This window comes from Sander lucioperca, chromosome 9 (assembly GCF_008315115.2).
Source record: "Sander lucioperca isolate FBNREF2018 chromosome 9, SLUC_FBN_1.2, whole genome shotgun sequence".
NCBI lineage: Eukaryota > Metazoa > Chordata > Actinopteri > Perciformes > Percidae > Sander > Sander lucioperca.
Window position 1 is genome coordinate 19,876,770 of NC_050181.1, and position 24,004 is coordinate 19,900,773.

General features: G+C 40.7%; 2 protein-coding genes across 6 annotated transcripts in view; one reads left to right on the forward strand and one right to left on the reverse strand.

Annotated features, from left to right (window-relative positions):
- The window catches only part of LOC116055591 (ATP-dependent 6-phosphofructokinase, platelet type-like), a 33,536-nt gene extending 28,894 nt beyond the window's left edge, over positions 1 to 4,642 (forward strand). For 4 of the 5 annotated variants that reach the window (XM_031307616.2, XM_031307615.2, XM_031307614.2 and 1 more), the window contains exons 19-22: positions 722 to 833; positions 1,259 to 1,358; positions 1,485 to 1,590; positions 3,569 to 4,642. In XM_031307616.2, the coding sequence (XP_031163476.1) occupies positions 722 to 833; positions 1,259 to 1,358; positions 1,485 to 1,590; positions 3,569 to 3,725 (475 nt within the window). In that variant the 3' untranslated portion in view covers positions 3,726 to 4,642. The remainder of the gene's footprint in view (positions 1 to 721; positions 834 to 1,258; positions 1,359 to 1,484; positions 1,591 to 3,568) is intronic. The other variant, XR_004898344.1, reaches the window with a different exon arrangement.
- A 984-nt stretch (positions 4,643 to 5,626) lies between these two features.
- The window catches only part of pitrm1 (pitrilysin metallopeptidase 1), a 37,641-nt gene continuing 19,263 nt past the window's right edge, over positions 5,627 to 24,004 (reverse strand). The window contains exons 18-27 of the mRNA XM_031307611.2: positions 20,683 to 20,759; positions 20,313 to 20,478; positions 9,081 to 9,181; positions 8,733 to 8,853; positions 8,566 to 8,616; positions 8,182 to 8,294; positions 7,977 to 8,099; positions 7,579 to 7,724; positions 6,059 to 6,161; positions 5,627 to 5,976 (exon numbers count right to left, since the gene is read on the reverse strand). Coding sequence (XP_031163471.1) covers positions 5,883 to 5,976; positions 6,059 to 6,161; positions 7,579 to 7,724; positions 7,977 to 8,099; positions 8,182 to 8,294; positions 8,566 to 8,616; positions 8,733 to 8,853; positions 9,081 to 9,181; positions 20,313 to 20,478; positions 20,683 to 20,759 — 1,095 coding nt within the window. The 3' untranslated portion in view covers positions 5,627 to 5,882. The remainder of the gene's footprint in view (positions 5,977 to 6,058; positions 6,162 to 7,578; positions 7,725 to 7,976; positions 8,100 to 8,181; positions 8,295 to 8,565; positions 8,617 to 8,732; positions 8,854 to 9,080; positions 9,182 to 20,312; positions 20,479 to 20,682; positions 20,760 to 24,004) is intronic.

Consider the following 24,004-nt stretch of genomic DNA (forward strand, 5'->3'; position numbering starts at 1 on the left):
TACACTGTTTAGCCTGGGGGATTGTGTGTGTAGGTGTAGGACTGAGAGAGAGAACACTACAAAAGGAGTGTAAAAATATGAAATATCATTTTGGTTTCGTGACGTTATAAATAAGTATTTGTTTCCAATGAATTACGCGAAACCAACTGGTCTTAAAATATGTTTGACAGCTAATCGACCTTACACACTTTAGCTCATGTCATGTGTTGGAGCTATTTCAGTCCACTGCACCCACCACACTGTTTAAAGTGCTCCCAGTGGGATGGAGGTCTCTGGAAATAGGACAAATGTAATATTGTGTACAGTGTGTAGGTGACATTGTTTGACTGTGCTGAGGTTAGCACCTGTGTAATTTCATTATTACAAGACACACTCGAGCACAGGGCTGCATTGCAAGAGGCTGTGCAGGTGGACAGCAGCCTGATGCCCTGGCTCAAGGGCACTTAAGCACTGGGGGTATAGAGAACCAACAAGCTCGAGGACACTACTTAGTCTGCTTGTAGAGCTGGTTCACCCAAATTACAAAAATTACAGCAACATCTCTTTTTAGAATCTGTGTCCTTTACAAAGGATAATTCACTGAACATAGTTCCTCAGGGATTATATCTCAGGTAGAAAGTAGTTCCAAAGAAAAGTGCTTACAGGTGGTTCTAACTGCTTTGTTATTTCAGTGAACCAACCCTTTAACTAACCTGTTGGCCTTGTAATGTGTGTGTTTTAGAAATGAGAACTCCAATGAGAACTTCACCACTGACTTCATCTACCAGCTGTACACTGAGGAGGGGCGAGGAGTGTTTGACTGTAGGAAGAACATCCTCGGTCATATGCAGCAGGTTAGACACACACACACACACAGACACACACACACACACACACACACACACACACACACACACACACACACACACACACAGACACACACACACAGAGTCCATAAAATATCCATCTACTCTCAATAGTCGCATGGAGCTGCAGTCTATCCCAGCATGCACTGAGAGAGAGGTGGGGTGCATCAGGGCGTCCACTAAATATTTTCAATTGGGTCTGGGTGATAATTCATTGATAATGTGATCTGGTGGATTTTGTTGTCCAAACTAATGATTCTAAGAGTTTTAGTCTGATATAATGCATCACAGTGCACATTCTGTTGCATTATTCATCATTGTGATTCTTTTACATATATTATACAGATATCCTTTATTAATTGTACTTCCCAGCCTTGCTTCAAATAGAACACTGCTTTCTGTCCTTCTCACAGGGAGGAGCTCCTTCACCATTTGATAGAAACTTTGGCACCAAAATTGCTGCTAAAGCCATCCAGTGGATCACACGCACGCTCAAGGAGTCTTACAAAGGAGGTAAAACATGCAGACAATTGATTTCCTCTTGGCTCCTTGTTTTTCTGGATTCATCAGATCGGTGTCTGTGCATGGCTGGATTCAGCTTGTGTTTGGTTCTGAAGGCTGATCTTGTCTTGGATGCAGGGCGAGTGTTTGCTAACTCGGAGGACACTGCGTGCCTGTTGGGGATGCGTCGTAGAGCTCTGGTCTTTCAGCCTGTGTCACAGCTCCGGGACGAGACTGACTTTGTGTAAGAAACATTTTTAATTTTACTCTGTAGCAATACAGGCCCTACATTTACATTCCCTAAGCAATAATTGGAATAACTTACTGTACATTAGGGCTGCACCATATGAGGAAAATATGCAATGTGTGGTAACGTTGTTGAATATCGTGATAACGGGATTACTTGCGATAAATAAACAGATATTAAAGTGTACTGAGTTCTGCGTATTGAACAAATTTAACATTGAATTGAATTGAATATAAAAGGCACCACTAAAAGAATTATGACAGTTACATTTTAAAGTGCAGTTTTCTATCAACTAATACAACATTTCTCTGAGTGTCTTTCACGATGGGTTTATTGCGATGTCGATAAAAAAACAAACATATTGTACAGCCCTATTGTACATCATAGTTTCTCAAAGGCCCTCAGAAATGTTTTGTCATGAAAATGTCATAAAAAAGTCATAGTATAGTATTGTCATAAATGTCTGTTGCAAAAATGTCTAATAAAAAAAAAAAAAAAGTAAGTTTAATATGTCAAAAAAAACAAAACAGTTATAGTATATAGGCCTGCACAATAAATCGTTATAAAATAAAATCACGATCTCGATTCACCCGTTCGCGATTTAATTTTTAAATGATTTGCATTGACATTAACATGTTTTAATGATGTAAAGACATGTTGAAGGAGTTGAGATAGAGCCTGTATCAGAGCCATATTTAGTCCAGATAGAGCCCGTATCAGGGCCATATTTAGTCCAGATAGAGCCCGTATCAGAGCCGTATTTAGTCCAGATAGAGCCCGTATCAGGGCCGTATTTAGTCCAGATAGAGACTGTATCAGAGCCGTATTTAGTCCAGATAGAGCCCGTATCAGGGCCGTATTTAGTCCAGATAGAGCCCGTATCAGGGCCGTATTTAGTCCAGATAGAGCCCGTATCAGGGCCGTATTTAGTCCAGATAGAGCCCGTATCAGGGCCGTATTTAGTCCAGATAGAGCCCGTATCAGGGCCATATTTAGTTCAGATAGAGCCCGTATCAGGGCCATATTTAGTTCAGATAGAGCCCGTATCAGGGCCATATTTAGTTCAGATAGAGCCCGTATCAGGGCCATATTTAGTCCAGATAGAGCCCGTATCAGGGCCGTATTTAGTCCAGATAGAGCCCGTATCAGGGCCGTATTTAGTCCAGATAGAGCCTGTATCAGGGCCGTATTTAGTCCAGATAGAGCCTGTATCAGGGCCATATTTAGTTCAGATAGAGCCCGTATCAGGGCCATATTTAGTCCAGATAGAGCCCGTATCAGGGCCATATTTAGTCCAGATAGAGCCTGTATCAGGGCCATATTTAGTTCAGATAGAGCCCGTATCAGGGCCATATTTAGTCTAGATAGAGCCCGTATCAGGGCCATATTTAGTCCAGATAGAGCCCGTATCAGGGCCATATTTACTTCTATGTGTTATATCTCACTATTTCTGGTAGCCTACTGTACTTAAATGGCCAGTATGGACTTTATTTCCTGTATTCATTGAAGCCTCTATGTTTACAGGCTTGTGGTAATGCGCAATGTGCTATAGGTGCCAAAAACATCTATGTTTGGTACTGCCTATTTGTTTAGTTTTGTCATGGTTCATGTGTGCAATAAACATTACACTTCATGAGAAAAAAATTGTGGCAGAGAATCGTGATATCAATTCTAAGCTAAAAAATCGTTATTCATATTTTTCCCCAAATCGTGCAGGCCTAATGATATAGTAAGGCACGGCAACTTTATTTATATAACATTTCAGCAGCAAGGCAATTCAAATTGCTTTACAGAAAACATTAAAGAGCTATTAAAAACAGTCATATATGTATGTCAAAAAAGTCATAGTATAGTATGTGATAAAATGCCATGAAAAAAGTCATGGTATAATATGTCATAGAAAAGTGTCAGAACAAATGTCACAATATGTCCTAGCCAGTGAGAATGTACGCTGTGTTGCTCTGATCCTCCTCAGCCACAGGATCCCTAAAGAGCAGTGGTGGCTGAAGCTCCGCCCACTGATGAAAATCCTGGCCAAGTACAAGACTAGCTACGACGTGTCCGACTCGGGCCAGCTGGAACACGTGACCCGGGTCCGACCCAAGGAGACCAACACGTCGGCGGCCATCTGAACCATCGCACTGCTGCAACAAGAACACAGCTTCACACAACATTGAATGACTGATCAACTGCAAATATATTAAGATAGACTGGAAAAGATAGTTGGTCATTTAAAAAGTTATATTGTAAGGTAAAGCCATTGCACTTTTCAGAAGGGATCTTGTATTTTTTAGATGGCTGGTAAAATTTAGGAAAAGTTGTTTTTAGGAAAAGCTCTGTATGTGGTTTTAACAAGCTAGCAGAGTTGACATTGTATATTCCACATCCCCAATCAAAAGGTATTATAGAATTAAATACATATAAGCACTCCTTATCATGCACTGTAATAGTATTCAAGTTTAAGTCCTGATAAAATGTTATATCTAAAGACCTTTTAAACTACCTAGCTGAGCAAACACCCATGTTGTGTGAACACAGCGAGGCTGAGCTGGGTGATGTAGTTCAAGTCTATTTTTTTGTCATTTGTATTATTTTCAACAGCACTTTGAGCCCCATAATTAATGTAACCCCCTAAAGCTGCTTCTAAAGAGATAACATATGCCAGGAGGATCACATGCTGTCAATCTAACACCTGTTCACACCTCTAACAAGCTGTCGACTACCTTGATTGTGAAATGGAAACGTGAACTACAGGATGTCTAGTGAGCCGAGCTGGCCATGTGTGTGTCCCATCACCTGCTTAGTGTGTGTGTGTGTGTGTGTGTGTGTGTGTGTGTGTGTGTTGTGGTGTTGCCTTAGCTGTTTGTATCCACCCTGGGCTTTGTATGTGGCATCCCATAGTGGTATTTGTGAGTAGTCCTGCTGTTGCTACAGTTTGTCATTGAAGTGGAGAATGTGAATGAAACTTGTATGCAACATTAACTTGATGTGCTGGCAGTCATGTGTGTCCTTTCACACAGTAATAAAACATGTATTGTGTGGAAAGTTATAAATTTGTGTTTGTCAACGAGACTTCTCAATGAAGAAAAGGGACAGAATCCATCATTTCCACATTTCAAAAAATGATATTCTTACCTTGAGTGGTATGTAGTAATGTTTTGGTTTTATTTGTGGCGTTCACAGCTTTGAAAAATAGTTTTTAAAGTAAAAAATTGACATTATGGGCTGTTGCTTTCCTGCAGAGTTAGATACAAAGATTGATACCACTCTCATGACTCTAGTAAACCGGCAGCAGGTGGTTAGCTTAGCATAAAGCTAATCAGCTAAACCAGCTAGCCTGGTGCTGTAACCTTCTATCTGGGTAAGAACAACACACTGGGGAGGTTATGTGGCCGACTATTTCTTGGCCAGGTGCAGCTACTTCCTGGAGCCTCAGGTGGTTGCCTGACAGAGATATGAAATATATTTACCATGCAGACATCATGGTGGTATCAATCTTATTCTACTCTGTAAGAAAGTGAATCTGCACAGCTCCCAAATTCCTATTCCTTTTAAAAATTGGCCATGTCTTTTTAGAATCTCTGGATAATTCAGACCTCAAGTATAACAAAAAAAAGAGATGTTACTGATTGCATTAATTAATTATTAAGTATTGTATTAATAAACGATAAACAATACTAAAGAATGGATCAATGTGTGGCTACAAATCCAAGTGAAGGAAGTCATAAGGAATGATTTCCTGTGTCTTTAGATCAGAATCGAAGTGACAGAAATGTTAAATTGCAGTAAATCTAATCTGACAGTGATTTACATTCCTACATACTATCATTCCTGTTGGCTTCAAAACATTGATTTTACATTGAAGAGGGTGTTTCTGATATTCTTCTCTGAATCGTCTGAAACTTAAATGAATTCACCACAGAGGAACCAAACAATCCCTATTATTCAGCAGAGAAAACTAAACAGCCCAATTCAAAAAAATCACAAGGTTTTTATGATCACAAAATAATCCAAAATAAAGAGCTGACTCAGATTTAGTTTTTCCATTATACTTTAATGCAAGAATCACATTTTCATTAATATGTACATATAACAGAATATATAAATAGAAGAGTAATAATCTGAAGAATCAGAACACTAATCATCCACGTTCCTCCTCTTGGTAGTGAGCCACCAGTTAAAGGACATCCTAGCAAGAATATCTCCTTTGAGTTTTCGGTACATCTGGTCACTGTGGCACATCACAAGTCCAGTTTAAGTTTTCAAAGATAAAATACCTTCTGATGGGATCATTTTACAATCCATGAGGGATCTTTTTTAATGGTGTGGTTCTCTGGGCCCAGGATAGCAACACCACACGTCCTCTGACCAACGCCCAGGTATCTGCAGGAAAACACCACCATACTTATCTCTGTCACACGCACAATTGGTAGGTACAATCTTCTCTCCATTTTGTTTGTTTTACCTTTCGGCCACTTCCACCAGGTTTTTGTGAGTGACAGCGAAGAGTCTCTCTCTGTGATTCTGCAGCATCTCATCGGTGACTCCACTGAGGAAGCGACCCATTCCTGCAGCACAAAGACACGGTGAACAAGCTAGTGGCAGGCCGCAAAGCAGTGGAATATGGCAATATGCACTCATTAAAGTTAATTTGACTGGCAAAACATTTTAAGTCCTTCTTACATTACACAATAATAAAAGTCAAATTTTGGATCAATTTGTACTTCCTCCAACCATATGTTAAATTAAGAGTCAATATAGATTTACATATTGCAATAATATCATAATCCTACAATGAATCATTGTGGAAACTAAACTTTCTAGATGTTGTGTATCTTTGGCCAGGTCATCATCAAAAAAGACAATTAGAACATCCATGATTTGTCCATGTTGATATTAGTTGCTTCATGTACATTTATTAAAAACGTCTCATTGTTTATCTTTTCATATATCTAGAGGTCTAGACTCTGGGACGAGGCTGTGATGTTTAAATACCTGCCATGCTGATTCCACACAGACAGCATCAGGGCAGTTTGGGCTTCAGATAGCTTTACACAGCGGCCATCGTTAATGACTAATCATGTTCCTCTATGAACGTGCACACACGTCGTATTGTTTATATCACAAACACGGTCGGTCAGTGAAGGAGCAGTCGCAGTGGTAGCCGTCGTTGCCAGGGTAACGTACTCGTATGACAGAGTGCACGGCCTGAAGCTGAATCTAATGACTAGCAGCCCTGTCTTACTGCTGCTGTCGTCCAGGGTCTTCCTTCAACATGCGCTGCAGACGCCCCCGGCTCCCTCAGTCTGAGGCACCGTGCTGATCAGCTTCCCGTCTCCTCCTGTCCCCTCTTGTCTCCTCCTGTCCTCTATTCATGTCCAACGCCATTTGTTTTTAACTCCTTTCTCAACTAAAGCTGGATCTACATGCTCCAAGTCTGATGAACTTTGCCTCCATTTTTTTTAGCTGCGTTACCACGGAGACCACACCGCACTCTCGCTTTTCGGCAAAAACCCGCCCTACTTTGCATCTGATTGGCTAGAACTCGTTTCATTGGTAGGTGGAAGTTCGATGATTGGTTAAATCCAGCGCATCAAAACAGATCCCATGTGGACTTTTTAATGTATTTATTTTTCTAAAATAGTCAAACGCCAGAAATCCGGCACCAGGCCCGAGTACTTCAGCCCTGCGTTAGTTAGAGCTGCGTTCCTCTCATATGATTGGTAGGTGAAATCAATTGACTCGAAAATAGAATGCAAGTTCCCAATTTATTTATTTTTTTCCTCAAGGCCGCACGCCAGAGATCCGGCACGGTGCCGGAATACTTTAAGCCCTGCGTCTACAGTGTATCTAATCAATACTAGACCCTTAAACATACACGTTTAATCTAACATTTAATAATATCATTAGATAAGAAGGTTTAATGACATAATACAATTTGATGTAAATGAAGGTTAACTTCATTCAACACAGGGGGAGTCTCACCTTTGCTTGAGGGGGCCACAGGTGAGTCGACAGCCGAGAAGACTGACAGTTTGGCTTCATCGATGTCCTGCTGGCTGAACTGTCCCGACTTGGCCCAGTCCACACCTTTACGAAACGCAGACAGGGTCTGCACCGAGTTGGGGTCCCTGAGAGACACATGAGACAGACGTGACATCAACACACTCCGTCAGATTCTAGTGACCACTGTTTTATCCATTGATTTAAAGTTTTCTTCTAAAGGAAGAGAACCCTAAATGATATAGAGTGTCTAATGTAGATATAAAAATATTAATCTGTAGTCATTGCATTAAAACCTCTAAGCAATAGGTTATATATTTGTACAATGTGCATTGCAACGCTGTCCAAAACGGTGAGCAGTGTGCTGAGCAGCTGCCCACCTGTATGAGTAGAAGGAGAAACAACCTCCTCCCATCCTGGCCCCGCCCCCGTAGGCCCCCCCCTTCTCCCGAATCTCTCCATGAAGAAATTTGGCCGTCATCATCCTCGCCAAGATGCACAAACTGACAAAGAGAGAGAATAAAGGTATCAGTCTGAATCATTGAGTGTGAAGCGGCTGGTCTCGGCGTGTACTGCTGGAGGTACCTGGCGTAGTCCTGGTGGGAGAACGCCACCGCCCGGATACTCTCGCTGACAAAGTTGACAGGGAAGGGCAGCTGGAAGAAGGTTTTCATCTGACACGGCTGGAAATTCAGCTCCTGAAAACACACACGGCTTAATCAAAGTCAAATTAAAACAACATTTCTCAAAAATCTTGTTGCTTCTATTTTTAAAGACAACATTTGGCTCTTCACTTCAAAGACTTATTTTTTGCTTTTATGAAAGGCATTTTTCCCCACACTCCTTCAATTATCTCCATCACCAGAAACTCCTCTTCTGTTTTTGGTTATTACAAACAGTAAACTCAACAAGGCAGCAATATATAGATAACAAAGAAATGGATGTGATGCGATGCTGATATGAACTTACAGAGATGAGTTTCCTACTCAGTCCCGAGTCATCCAGGGGGTCTAGTGGCCTCTGGAATACAGGAAAACAAAAACATCAAAGAAAGATAAATATTAGTTTTGATGGACAGCCCAATATGACAAATATTGATTCAGTTGCCTGATTCATGCCTGTTGTTGATGCCTTACCTCAATAATATTACTTCTGACAGGTTTGCGTTCCTTTCTGTTATCAGCCACTTCCTTCATAAAACTCTCCAGCTGTGCTGCTGTGTCGGAGATTTTCTGTGGCGTTGTGTTCACTGCACACCTAGAAAATGAACAGACATTTTAATTTGAAGTAAGAGAAGTATGCCAAGTAGATGATATACAGTACATATTCCCTGAAATCATGTTGATATATTGCAGCAATTACAACAACATGAACAGCAAAAAAACATTGAAATGAGACTGAGCTCAGACGCACGATACAGCTCTTCTTATCCTGAACAGATGCTAACCAATGACAGCAGCAGCTGTAGCGTAACATGAACCCACCTCATGGTGTCAGGGTTGAGAAGGTGTTTCTTGATCCTGGGTAGTGTTCGCATGACTTGGCTGAGGTCTGACATCTCAGCTATCCTCTTCATAAACTTCACCTGATGTTCAAATAACCAAACACAAAACAGCTCTTTCACAAACTGTTGAAACTAACTGGACCAGTATGTGGAACATCAGACCAAACTCTTTCTTCATATCAAATACAACCTTGAACAACTTGTTACTTTTTAATATTACAATTTGCTTAAAAAAATATACATTTTAACAGAATTTTTCTAAAACAGCAACATGATATGCTCATATCATCACATTCTGACTCAACTGAACTGGTCTAACTAGACACTGTTTGTCAGAACGCTGTAATGTTCTTCCAGCTCTGGCAGACCCTCACACTGTTATAAACAGTAATAATAACAAACAAAAAATAACAAACAGCGTAATAAACACACGTTGTGTTATTAAACTGGTCAGATATTAGGTGCAAGGTGATCACAAGCAGCAGATGTCAACACACACAACGCAACACATTCCCACTTGTGGGGGGTATTGCACAGAAGCAGAATTTATAAATCCAGGATAACTGATAAAGCGAGGCTTGAGCTAGTCTAATCAGTGCATCCTGGCTTGGTGTGTTTGACGACGGCCGATCCAGGCTGAGGAGGAGCGACTAGGTCAAGTCAGGATTAGGCCTGTCACGATAACAATTTTTGCTGGACAATAAATTGTCCCCGAAATGATTGCGATAAACGATAATATTGTCGTTCTGAGACTATTTTCATCTGATATAATGATAATGGCATAATAATGCAGGTACACCTTTTCAAAGATCAATAAACATTTATTTCTAAAGAATATTTAACACTGGAACTGGAAGACATTTTTAAATATCCACAATATGTCTTTGATCTCCTTTAGTATGTCAGTATGTCATCTGTCACACTGTTGGACAGTTGTGGAGTTGCCGTTTGTGACCCGTATGTTCTCCCAGGTAATTCCTACTGGCTGTCAAATGTTTGCAGCATTCCTCGAGTGTTTGTGCGATAGATTACAGACTCTGTACTACATTTAACAATTATTTATTAAACACTAAATATTAAATTTAAATAATATATAATTAATAAATTATATTTATATCTATGTGGCTATCTGCCACATGGTGAGTAAATGTTTGTATCAAAATAGTTCTGTTTTTCAGTCTTCATTTTGGTGAAGGTGCAGCTACTTTCTTCTGCTCCTCTGCAGGTCGGAGCTTCGCGGGGGAGGGGCGACACCCACACACACCCACCCACACCCACATACACCCACACACACCCACATACACCCACACACACCCATACCCACACCAAGGTTATAATCGTAACGAAAACGAACAAAATAACGAAAACTAAGTGAAATAAAAACAAAAACGAGGCATTACAAAAAAAATGATAACTAAACTAAAACTGTAATGTCTGTTTGCAAAACTAACTAAAATAAAATTATCGAGTAAATGTCCTTAGTTTTCGTCTTTGTCGATCTTTCATAGAGCAAATAACGTTATATCTCTCCGACCATGATATTTCCCGTAGACATGTATAGTTTCCAACTGGGAACCCAGAAATCCCGACATTCCACGTCAACTTGAACACAACATGTCCGTGGCTCCGTGCCTCTCGCCTGGCATCATAGCGGTACCGAAAGTTGGAAGAAAGCGGCAGTCCTGTTGGATTCTGACTGTGTCAAATAAAAAGCGCCTTGCAGTGCAAGGTGGTAAAATATGTGGTCAATTTATTACAGGGAAGAATCCCACGAATTTGAAAGTACATTTGAGAAGCGCACACAAGCTAGGAGGCTAACCTAGCTTACCTTAACAAGGTAAAGGAGAACGCAAAGCCCCCCTCCCCCGAAACAGAAGCTAACCCCGGTAACGGTACAGGGCATGGATGTATGGGTACAGGGCATGGATGTATGGGTACAGGGCATGGATGTATGGGTACAGGGCATGGATGTATGGGTACAGGGCATGGATGTATGGGTACAGGGCATGGATGTATGGGTACAGGGCATGGATGTATGGGTACAGGGCATGGATGTATGGGTACAGGGCATGGATGTATGGGTACAGGGCATGGATGTATGGGTACAGGGCATGGATGTATGGGTACAGGGCATGAATGTATGGATACAGGGCCAGGCAGCATGACGGAGACAACCATAGGACAGAGAACACTGCAGGAGGGCTTTCACCGGCGACCTGATAGCTGCTGGTTAGTACATACACAGGAACACAAGCAGGAGGAAGCGTGGGTTAATATGTGTATTGATACTGGGATGTCTACACAACTGTGTGAGTCGATTGACTTCAAAAAGTTCGGCACTTTACTCAAACCAAAGTTTAAAACACCTGTTCATGTCTGTCTTCTTTAGTCTGTTGGATATTTAAGTTTTTTTCCTGGAACACGTCACTTACATATTTTGCACATACAGCGTCTTGTGTAGACTGTTTACATATTTATGACCATATGTAGGCTACATTTTATGTACTGGTGTTATTGTTGAATACATTGTGAATACATATTTCTAAAATTCTATGATGTTTTTGTTGAGTTATTATTACACAATACTTTTTCTGATCTTTTTGAATCCCCTGACAAATAACCCATATTACAAAAAAAGACTAAAACTAATAAAAAACTAAACTAAAACTAAGCATTTTCAAAAAATAAAAACTAAACTAGCAAACCCGGTTTAAAAACTAAACTGAATTTGAAAACAAAAAGTCAAAACAAAATAAAAATAAAAAATAATGAAAAATGCAAAACTATAATAACCTTGACCCACACACATACACAAACACAAAAACTGGCGCACACACCAGACGCCAGCCACCACATCACTTCTGTTTACTGATAGCTAGGGGTGGGAATCACCAGAGGCCTTACGATACGATATCATCACAATACTTATGCCACGATACGATATTATTGCGATTTTAAACATATTGCAATATTCTGCGATTTATATTGCAATTCATTACCTTTTTTCCAACTTCAAATTTTTCCCAATTTTAAATGATGTCCCCAAAAGGAAACTTTGTCAACATCTGTTTTATCTAAAGAGATACATTTCTGTTTGTTCATCTCACTTCAATTGTATTGCTCCAAAATGGGATTATCAAGCAGACAAACTGACCAACACATATAATAAAAGATCGATACTTGGCGTCTGTGTATTGATACAGTATTGCCACGGAAAATATTGCGATACTATGCTGTATCGATTTTTTCCCCCACCCCTACTGATAGCTATCGTTTACCTCAGGCTAATTCATTAGCTAGTAAGTGGCGATTTTTGGCAGTCAGCCTTCCAAAAGAAAGCACAATGAAATTGAATAACCGATCAATAACCGTTGACCGACAAGCAGGTAATGGAGTCTCAGTTCACCGTCTGGTAGCCTCTGACACACTTTCTGCACTCCGTATCCGCGGACAGCTGTAGGCTTGTACCGGTGTTAATGTTCTGTGCATTGTCGGACACATGCAGCCACTTTCCTGAAACCACTTGCGAGAATGACAAGTCCACAGCGGCGTGTATGTCCGAGCCTGTCTCCACCTGCAGGTTGTCAACTGTGTGCTTTGGAATGAAAGGGAGAAAACAGGACGCCGAGTAACACGGCGGATATCGCTCATATACTTTTTATTTATTTATTTTTTTGACGGCGCCTTAACTGCAAAGTGCTGCGGGAAACCCTGCTTCAACAACTAGTGTTTTCTCTGTCTCTCTCTCTCTCTCTCTCTCCGCCAGGAGTCCCGCCTCCCCCCACACAAAGACCATGAGACTGACAAGAGGGTTCACTCCTCGTTACACTAAGGAACCGAGAGTGGTCATCCAGTCTCTTTGGTAGAGAGACAGAGAGAGAGAGAGAGAGAGAGAGAGAGAGAGAGAGAGAGAGAGAGAGAGAGAGAGAGAGAGAGAGACAGAGACAGAGAGAGACAGAGACAGAGAGAGAGAGAGACAGAGAGAGAGAGAGAGAGAGACAGAGACAGAGACAGACAGAGACAGAGAGAGAGAGAGACAAGGAAAACAAACAAGCATGCAAATGGAAATTATCACGGCTCATTTTTTTTATCGTGCGATTAATTGATTTGACTATCGCAACAGGACTAGTTAGGATGAAGTAATTTGGATAGATTCGCATTCACAGCTTTCTTTAAAGTGCTCATATTATGCTCATTTTCAGGTTCATAATTGTATTAAAGAGGTGGTATTATGCTTTTTGGCTTTTTCCCTTTCCTTAACTGTGTTATATATGTTTTTTGGGCATGTAATAGGTTTAAAAAGTGAAAAAGCCCAAAGTCCACCCCAAAGGGACTTACCATCTCCAACAGAAAACACTGTTCACAAACTGCTCCAAACAGCTCTATTGTAGTCCAGCCTTTTCTTCCGTGACAAGCTGACGTCAGCTCGTAACAGAAGTTATAAAGCTCGCCTAGCTGCTAGGCTCCCCTCCCCCCCACCACCACCAAATCAAGCTTGTTTGACTCACAGCGGCCGGAGAGTTGAGAGCGTATTATCATGTCCAGGAGACGCTGTATTCGTCAGTGCACGGGGAAATTTCCTCTTTTTCGTCTTCCAAAAGACGATGAATTGAAGAGTCAGTGGTTACAATTTGTTTTTGGCACTATTCCCCAGGACTACAACCCCAACCTTATGTTGTGTTCTGTCCATTTTACGGAGGACTGCTTCCTGAACCGGCAACAGTTCGATTCAGGATTTTCAAACCGATTAGTTCTGAAAGACAGTGCAGTTCCGACTCTGTCTGGCCATCCTGGAGATTTAGAACCACAACCTGTAAGTACGCTATATTTTATAAAACTTTTCAAGTTCATGTTCAAGTGGGCAGTTGAATCTCATGGTTTTAGCTAACCTACAGCTAAAGCTGTAGCTAATGTTATATCCGGTGTGAAATGGTTTTGCTCATTTTTAACAGATTATTTTTTTAAATATGGTGATAGGTTGTGTATTTCAAGATGTGAAATATTGCTGTTGTGTGGATGTGTATTTATGAGTAACTTAGCTATACCAGCTGCTGTTACGGTGGCAGTGAAATGTAGCCTCGTTACAAAGTTAGCAGAAGCTAACTTTCTAGCTAGCTAGCTAGCGCTAACGTTTTGTGTTCAAATGGTTCAAAGCTTTTGACCACAATTACGTAACACTGCATTAAAATTGGCTATCGCTTTTCGGTCAATACATTTAGAACAGTGTACAAGTGTGCATGTGAAGGTATGTTTAGAACGTTAATGCTACTTTACAGGTTGATTGGTAGGGGCACGAAACCACTGTATGCCTCAGCTAATTTGGTAGTGTTGGCTAACGTTGTTGCGTAAAGTGGTAAACGACACGTGCGTTTAAGTTGCTTTGTTACGTGGAGACCGTTGTCCATAACCAACAGTATATTTGTTCCCTATTTAAACAACCGGGGTTTTGACTAGCAAAAGGATGTCATGTGGTGTGTTCATTTTTTTACATGCTACACGTGCTGTTAGCGTTGCAGATACTGACTATTTTCATCTGATTACTGTGTTATTACAGAGTACATCACAGCAGCACCTCGAAACCCCACACCTTTCCACTACATTCCATGACATAGGATGCCAGACAGAACCACCACAAAATATGTCTGTGGGCACACAGTCCGGAGCTCCAAAAATGAGAACAGTCAGCACACAGCTGTCCATGGGTACACTGAGGGCTTCCATGAGAAGCAAAGGTAAATAACAAAAGCACCACGTGTTTTTGCATTTTTTAGTTCACATGCAGTACCTGGAAATGCCTTACAGTGCTGAAAAACCAATATATAATAAACCTAAGAATTTCATTTCATTAAATGTATATATCTATCTATAAAATATCTATTTAATTTTTTTGTTTCTTCATAGGCACCCAGGCAACGGTGCCCTGTGTTAGTGTTTACACTGAGACCACTTCAAGCTCCCCAGAATTCACCCCAATGTCTTCAACACCTATAAGACCCCAACATTACAGACCTGGCAAGAGACCTCGCCTTGAGTTGGAGGAGGAGTAGGAAGAGGGAGACACATCAACAGAGTTGCAAGCTGAGCCACAAGACTCAACATATATCCCTGGTGACTCTGTTCTAATGGACGAATCTGCCATGTCGTAAGTTCGATATTTTTATTACATTTCAATATGACTTATCAGCAGAAATGTTAAACTGGGTAGGAAAGCTAAAGCAAGAATGTATTCTTTCTGTTTTTTTAAGGTTTGAACCAGTGTCTACTTATAAGGATGATAAGTACATTGTTTTTGAAAGCTGCCTAAGGGAGCTTTTTCAAAGCTGTCCTGTATGCAAGAGGCAGTGTGACGTTCAGCTACGGAAAATGGGAACATATGTGTCATTCACACACCTCTGCCCACACTGCAACTATTCAAGACAGTGGCAGAGGGTATCTAACGTATATATATATATATATATATATATATATATATATATATATATATTAGATACCCTCCAGGCAGTCAATGGACATAAAGTTGTTACTGTGATATAGACGGTGCAGAATTGAAACTAAAAGACTTAAATAACTTACCACTCTGAAACATCTTTATTGTTGCTCCAGTCTAGGTTGCGAAGCTGGTTCGGGTTGTTCTACCTCTGTTTCGGGACGGCTGAGCTGAAGCCATGGTTACCGGTAGATAGATGCTAGATCGGGCGGGTTTGTATTGGATCACACTAGCATGCTATCAGGGCCCGCCCTTCTCTGCATCTAAGTGGCTAGTTGTCCTTACCTAGCTACTGCGCATGTGACTCCAAACAAAGATGGTATAACAGTAAGATGTCTCACTCTGTAGCTAAAACAGAGAGCTCAACACTCTCTGTTGAAAAAGACTAAAAGAAGAGCTGCAGCAATGTGCAGTACAACAAAAATATGGTGTTTTTTGAAAATGAAACCATGTAAACCTATTCTGATATAACCTCTAAATACAATTATGAACCTGAAAATGAGCATAATATCACCTCTTTAAGAGGTTATATCAGAATAGGTTTACATGGTTTAATTTTCAAAAAACACCATATTTTAGTTTGTCTTTTGTACTGCTCATTGCTGCAGCTCCTCTTTTCACCCTGTGTGTTGAGCTCTCTGTTTTAGCTACAGAGTGAGACCTCTCACTTCTGTTCTATCTTTGTTGGGAGTCGCACATGCTCAGTAGCTAGGTAAGGACTACTAGCCAGTCAGAAGCAGAGTATGAGGGCGTGCCCTGACAGTACCTAGATAAGGAGTATGATATATAACTTTACTTTGCTATCTTTAACTTGGCATTTTATCAGTGCAGCCTTCTGGCTCTCCAGATAAACATCCACAAATGTGAGCTATCTACTCTTTCAGGTGACGTTAGTTCAAAGTTGGTCTTTGTCTTACATCAGACCAACATGACTTCTCACATATTAAAAACTCTGTAGTGTCCAGTAGCCAAGGAAATGGTGCCTCAGCAAACGTTACTAAGGTATTATTCGGTAGATACGAAATTGCAGGGGTCTCACATGTTTGGGTGGAAGGTGATGACATGTTGGCCTTTTGTTAAAGATTATGTTGTAAATCATCTAAAGAACCAGACTATGTCCTTACATATAAGTATGCATACATATACATACAACATAGGTATAACCAAGAAGCTTTATGGCGTTGAGGTTTAAGTAAATGGCAGCATCACCTATCATCCAAAGTAATTTAATGATAATAAGAAAAATGTAATCTAATGTAAAAACAGAGATGATCAACTATTTATTTTTGTTCCGTTTTGAAGTGAGGAACGTAACGTCCCTCCAGTGGTGCTGGTGTGGCGTTTACTCGTTATCTAGCTGACTAGCATGACAAGCTAGCGTTAGCTCGTTAATAACAGTAGTAAAGCAGGACTAAAGACACGTTTTTATTCACTCGGCTTTTTTGGCCCATTCATTTTTCAATCTATTGTCATGTATATATTCTGTGCTTTGTCCCATATCAGTTATTGTTGACAAATATATTTGTGTGTGTGTGGTCTGTATCTGCTCTTTGGGTTACTTACCTTTACACAACTATTAACTAAAACAACAAGTATGTATGTAAGTATGTATTGAGTTGATGTAAATTAATGTTTTTTAGTTTTTTTATCCGATTCAGCTAGGTGAGCATTATAACATGTGTTCCAAAGTGACCACGTTTGTCTCTGAAGTAAAGGCTGGACTACAATAGAGCTGTTTGGAGCAGTTTGTGAACAGTGTTTTCTGTTGGAGATGGTAAGTCCCTTTGGGGTGGACTTTGGGCTTTTTCACTTTGTAAACCTATAACATGCACAAAAAAGATATATAACACAATAAAGGAAAGGGAAAAACCCCAAAAGCATAATATGAGCACTTTAACAGACCGCAAGGTCGATCACAGATTTACTGATGCTAAAATGAAGAATACGTATTGTGTATTCTTTACACAGAGAGAGCAGCAGCTTCATCTGGACGGGAAACACATTATTTGTAAAAAAGGAACACGGCCGCTGTAATTAAACAGTGAGAGAAAGTAGCAGACGATCATGGACCGACTGATGCGTAAGTAGTCTACAAATATGCATTAACTGACTAATAATTGAAACCGCCATACCATTCAAGGAGTTGGGCTAATTATTTGCACAAATTAACAGTTGTACTCTTTGCCTTAGAAGTGAGCAGAAGACTAATGTTACGCAGGAAATTTCCCATGAAGATCAACCACTAATTACTAATTATTACTAATTACAACCACTAATTCTCTCTCTCCTCTAACTCCCAACTCCTTGAATGGTTTCATTTAAGAGCAGTAATTCGTAAATGAATATATATATCAAATATATATATATATATATATATATATATATATATCTATAGATATAGATATATATAGATATAGATATAGATATATATCTATATATATATATATATAATTCAGTCGGTTTGTTTCTACCACGCTTTATCTCACTGTTTTTTTGTTTTTTACAGAGGCAGAGTTTCCTTCTTTACATATTATATGCTTTGCTTTCTTGTAGGCCTACATATGTACATAGAAAAGAAAGACCCTGAAGAAATTGGACTCTAAAATCTAGAAACTATAAAAGATAATTAAGTGATAAATATAATGCACACTTTAAACATGACTGTAACAGAGTGTATTCATCAGTTATTTCCCCCCAGTAAAATATAAGGTCAAAAGCCATTGAGGTGTCCTCTCCCTGTTGTTACATGAATGTTCAGTAGCCTCAACTATATAGTTACTGGTCCAGTGAACTAATACTATAATTAGGGAGGATTGTACAATTATAAAAACCTATAATAATGGTTCAATCCTCCCAAATTATAGTCCCAGACTACTACACATTGTGTGCTAAGAATGCCGAATACAGTGCACATGGAAGAGGAACATACATGTTCCTTTGTTAAAGAATACTAAAAGAAATAAATCAACTAAAATAGTTAAAAGGTGTGTTAGTCTCTGATCAGTCTGCCATTGTTAGAACCACTAACACGTGTATAGCACCTTCATCACTGACTTCATTTATAACACATTTGCAACTGTATCAGCCTTTTCTAATCATCTCAACAACTGTAATATATTCACCAAACTTCTAACAACAAGCAGTTTTCAAACAGCAATGTAACAGTAACGACTGTCACATGAATAATTATAAAATAATGGTCAACTTTAAATAATAACAGTGCTTAACTGAACAGCAACATGTACCTGTTGTATTTTAATGCAGGCTGATAATAATAATAATAATAATAAGGTTAAACTACTGCTGAGTGAACAGAAAAGGCTCCAGGATTAATAAAGCCTGGCTGTTAGCCTGGTCAGGAGCAGGCTAGCTGCACAGAATAAATCTCCATGGTAACTTAGGTGCCTCTGCTTTTTTTGTGGGAATTTTAGGCCTTTGTTTTTATAGGACAGCTGAAGACATGAAAGGGGAACGAGAGTGACATACAGCAAAGGGCCGCAGGTCGGAGGCGAACCCATGCCCGCTGTGTCGAGGAGTAAACCTCTATATATGGGCGCGCGCTCTACCAGGTGAGCCACCCAGGCACCTCTGCTTTTGTGCAACCAAGTCAAGGCTAAATTCATCCAGGATAACTAGAATCTTCCGGCTTAAAGAGGAACTATGCCGTTTTTAGCTTAATTTACCTTAACTAAACAGCTTCGGAGTCATTGGAATGGTTATGTGACTTTTTTGAGGTTGAATGGCTGTCGTCTCGCTCCCCCTAGCGCCTGTGAGCAGAAAAACCACCCTTGCAACTTTCGGCCTCAGCGTCAGGAAGTGTGGCGTGATATCAGGTCTCACCATGTCACGAATTGCTTCACGGCACTGCACACATACACACCGCTACACGCCCCCATCCAGGAACCGGCTAACAAGATAGTGATGGAGTTTTTCAAACTACTGTCATGGCTGAGCCGGCAAAAAAGAAGCAGAAAGCTAGGAAAGTATTGTCGGAGGAACAGAGAAAGAGGAAACAGCAGACAGGCCGAGAGAGGAGTCAGACACGAGCAAACATAGGAGCTGCCAAATATCTATTCTGAAGCTGTAGGGGGGGCTCTATAGAGAAACCTGCCAGCAAAAAGCAAAAAGCCCTTTAATCCTTTATCCTGGTTTTGTGCAATAGTCCCCAGATGTAGACGAGGAGTTAAAAGATGAGATAACAGAGTCTGATGTAGGGCTGTGCTCAATATATCGTCACGTACACGTATCGATACCGCAGAAAATGCTGTGACGGCAGTTTTATTAAAAAGAAACCTATAATGCAGTGCGCAATAAAGCCAAGAGGTAGCAGGCAAGGCCAATCCACATTACACAAACAGCACATGTCTCAATTCAAAACAAACATTCATTGAAGCATGTTAAGTTTGAAATGAAATGTAGAATAATATATTTGCATGTATTAATAACTCTGGGATTATTCTTCCTTTAAGATCTCTGTGGGCACTGGAGGAAGTTGTGCAATCGCTGTTATACAGAATAATAAAGAACAGCTGCCGTAGTGAATTCTGTATAGGACAGGGTCATAATTTAAAATCAATGCATATTGCACTACGTTTGGTATCGCGGCCCCCGTATGGTGATATGTATCGTGTGTTGAGGTTGCCCTACTTTGAGCATTTCCTTGTTGCTGAAACACACAAGGTCAGTATGATCTCAGTTTGAGAAAGGATCATTATTACTCAGTACCTGTTCCATCCCACTGAAAGTCTCCTGCAGGTCTCCTGCTGGAGTCAGGTGTCGGCCTGCACGGGTCATGGCGTACATGTGACCAGAGTAGGAGATCCCGTTAGCCAACTCCTGCGCTGACATCATCACCAGCACTCTCAGGCGCTCCTCATCATCAAAGTGGGGGCTAGAAGAAAAACATTGCTAAGGTTAAGGCCACAGTTTCTCTGCATCCAGCTCACTGGTATCAACATGGTGGATTGTTGTCTAGAAGGCCAGCTACAGGTCACAGACCAACATCAGGCACTGCTTTTCTGTCTGTTGAAACTGAGTGAACTTGTGTGAGTATCAGCTCTGGTTGCTGGTGATATGAATTTGTTGGGGGACATACCTGTTGAATATGTCTCTCCACAGCTGAAACATGTGAGGAAGGTTCCTCTCCAGGCAGGAAGAGGACAGGAGGACACCCTGAAACAGAGAGCACAGAGCCAATGAGATACAATCTTCAGTGTTTGGTGTTTTTTAGCCTGGAAACCACAAGAATCTGCCAGCCCATGTTTCATTTGCTCTGGCAGATAAGTCTGGCCCACTCCCATTCAAATAGATTTCTGGTTACATTTTTAGTTGGAACGATTTATCTCCCATGATTTTAAAACAATGACTGACAGAGGAGCGTCATGCTTGAACGTAGTTACTGGACGTAACTGGCATTCTACGTCCAGCACAACGCGCCAGGCCCAAAAACTCAGATCAAACGGTTAACTTGTAGGTGCTGATCAAATACAAATCAAGATTATGTTACTGTATTGCCTATTTTTTTCCTAAAATATCTTCAGAAACACATTTTAGTTTACCGTTTAGCTGTAGTAGAGGTCGACCGATATGGGTTTTCTCTGACCGATGCCGATCTTTAGAAATCAGGGTCAGCTGATGGCCGATTAATGCTGCCGATTTATTTTGGCCGATATTTGGCCGATATGTGCTTGTTTTTAAACCTCTATTTGAAAGATAAAATGTAACACTAATATACACAGAATTTCTCAGCAAAAAACATTTATTGAACACTTCACCAATCTACACTTTTAACTATACTTCAATTAAAAATGTATAATGTAAAAACATACTGTATATTGTATAAATAATGTATGAAAAATATATTAAATAAACGAAACAGGTAAGAAGAAAATAAACTTTGTAAAATAAACTTTTCAATGAAAAAATAAAGTTTAGTGCACTTAGCAGCATTTATTAAACTTCTGAGAATACAAAATCTGACCTCTGACAAATCTGACAAATCAGCTGACCTCTTGCTTCCTGCTTCTTACAGTGCAGACGCTTTGCTACTTGCTCCTGCCTTTGCTTGCATATTTCTGCTGATAATCTTACTTTTCCTCTGAGAGAAAACTCTGAGCAGCGGCTCTTGGATACTTATAAATCACTGGACTATACATTTTTTTGTAGACATAGTAGGCTTTTGCCATATTTCAACATTTTTCTGTGTGAGCGTGGCCTACCAATAGCTCAAGCCTGTCCTAAAGTGATTGTAGCTAAAGCTAATTAGCAGCAAGATGCCTCCCTTCTCCATGGAGGACTACTACAAACTCCTTCAGAAGATTGTTATTCTGGAAACCAAACTTCAACGGTTAGAAGTAAACCTGGAAGTGAACGGATCATGTGGGAATGACACCACTTTACCATTGACCCAAAACAATGGACAGAAGCATGCCAACACACGGCTAACTAGCACCAGCAAGACTACGGACAAACAGGAGGGCTGTGGAATAAGTAACAAATCAACAAGTGGTAGTCCTCCCTGGAACTCTTTTGGTGCAAAGCCTAAGAGTAAATCCTTTTCCTGGAAAGGACGACTAACGGGCAGGGCACAGCGCCATGAGATTTGTGATATGAACAGCTGGCCTGCATTACCATCCAGGCAGAGCGCCTCTTCTACCCCTGTACTCAGTAGGACACAGCCGTGGAGAGCTGCAAAAGGGAGAATTAGCAACAAAATGCCTCCCCAACAACTGAGTGTGCAACTGGATAACAAATTTGCTCCTCTGCTGCAGGACCCTGGACATGACCTGGATTGCGTCTCATCGTCACACAGCAGGGTAAGGACTGAGAGCAATTCAAAAAGTAAAAAGCTACAGGGAAAGCTAACGACTGGGCACCAAACTCTGATTGTGGGTGACTCTGCTGTAAAAGACATAAAAAGCAGTAAAAACACCAAAATTCTCTGTTTTCCCAAAGACATGGTGTCTGACTTAGCCCAAAGAATCCCGGATATCATGGCAGCACACCCAACTGTGAAAAACATTATACTGCATATAGGGTCACATGATGTTGTAAAGCAACAGTCTGAAGTGCTGAATCGTGACTTTATGAATCTGCTGAACACAGTCAGCTCCCTAAACGTGAAGGTGTTTATCAGTGGCCCTATACCACCAGTCAGAAGAGGAGCTGAGAGATTCAGCAGACTGTTGGCACTGAACAAATGGCTTTCAACTGCATGTACCGTCCACTCTCTGCGGTTCATTGACAATTTTAACATTTTTTGGGACCGCAGACATCTTTTTAAAGCAGATGGACTTTTCCTTAACAAGCCAGGAGTAAAGCTGTTCACCTCTAGCCTACTTTACTTTCTGCACCACACATCTGCTCCCTCAGCCAAGGACACAGGACAAGATAAATCAACACAAACAAAACAAGAGGAAGACACAACAAAGTGCGGCAGTGATCCACCACAGCCCCCACCTGAGCAAAGATTTGACCATGGAGAACCTCAGAGCGGAGACGAGAAATCTCAACCCCCTTCACCCGTCCAACACTCCTCAAACCCCCTTACCAACCCCGATGCCTTTGAGGATCCATCGCTCTCCCCATTCACCCTTTCCCCTGTTTCCCCCTGCCACATGTTGGGGTTTACTGACCGGATGGAGCAGCTGGTAGATGCTGGAACCAAGTTTACCCCACTACCTTCTCCCATCACTCGCCCCCAGCATCAACCACTGAAAGTAAAACGCCAGGCACCTCTGCCCCCTCAAGGACGGCAGCTAACTCCTTCTCAACAGACTGATAAGTATGCTTGTGTACAGAATGAAACAAGCTTTAACTGATATGTGCTGGGCCCAGGCTGCATGCCTAGTGGCACTCATGACTCTTTCCAGGACAAGCCTGGGCCCTGTGTATTCAATTCTTCGTCAATCTATGTTGTGATAGGTAATAGAAAAAGAATGGTGACTCCGCTAAGTAAGAAAAAGAAGCACTTAACTGCCAACTTAGCAAATTTAGCATCCATTCCTCGTCAGCCACAGCCTGTTCCAAAAAACGAGACAGATAACTATTTTAACACACTAACATTAGCCTTACTAAACGTCAGGTCTTTGGCGGGTAAATCATTTTTAATCAATGATTTTATTATTAAACACAATCTTGATTTTATGTTTTTAACTGAAACCTGGTTAGACCATAACAACAGTGATGCTGTTCTCATTGAGTCAGCTCCCCCTAACTTCAGTTTTATGAGTGAGAATAGAGCGAATAAGAAAGGAGGTGGAGTCGCCATTTTGTTTAACGACTCATTCCAATGTAGTAAAATAGTTTATGGAAACTTTGCTTCTTTTGAATATGTGGCTCTTCAGTTAAGGTCCCCCTCTTGACCTATATTTCTAATTATCTACAGGCCACCTAAATACTGTGCATCCTTCTTTGAC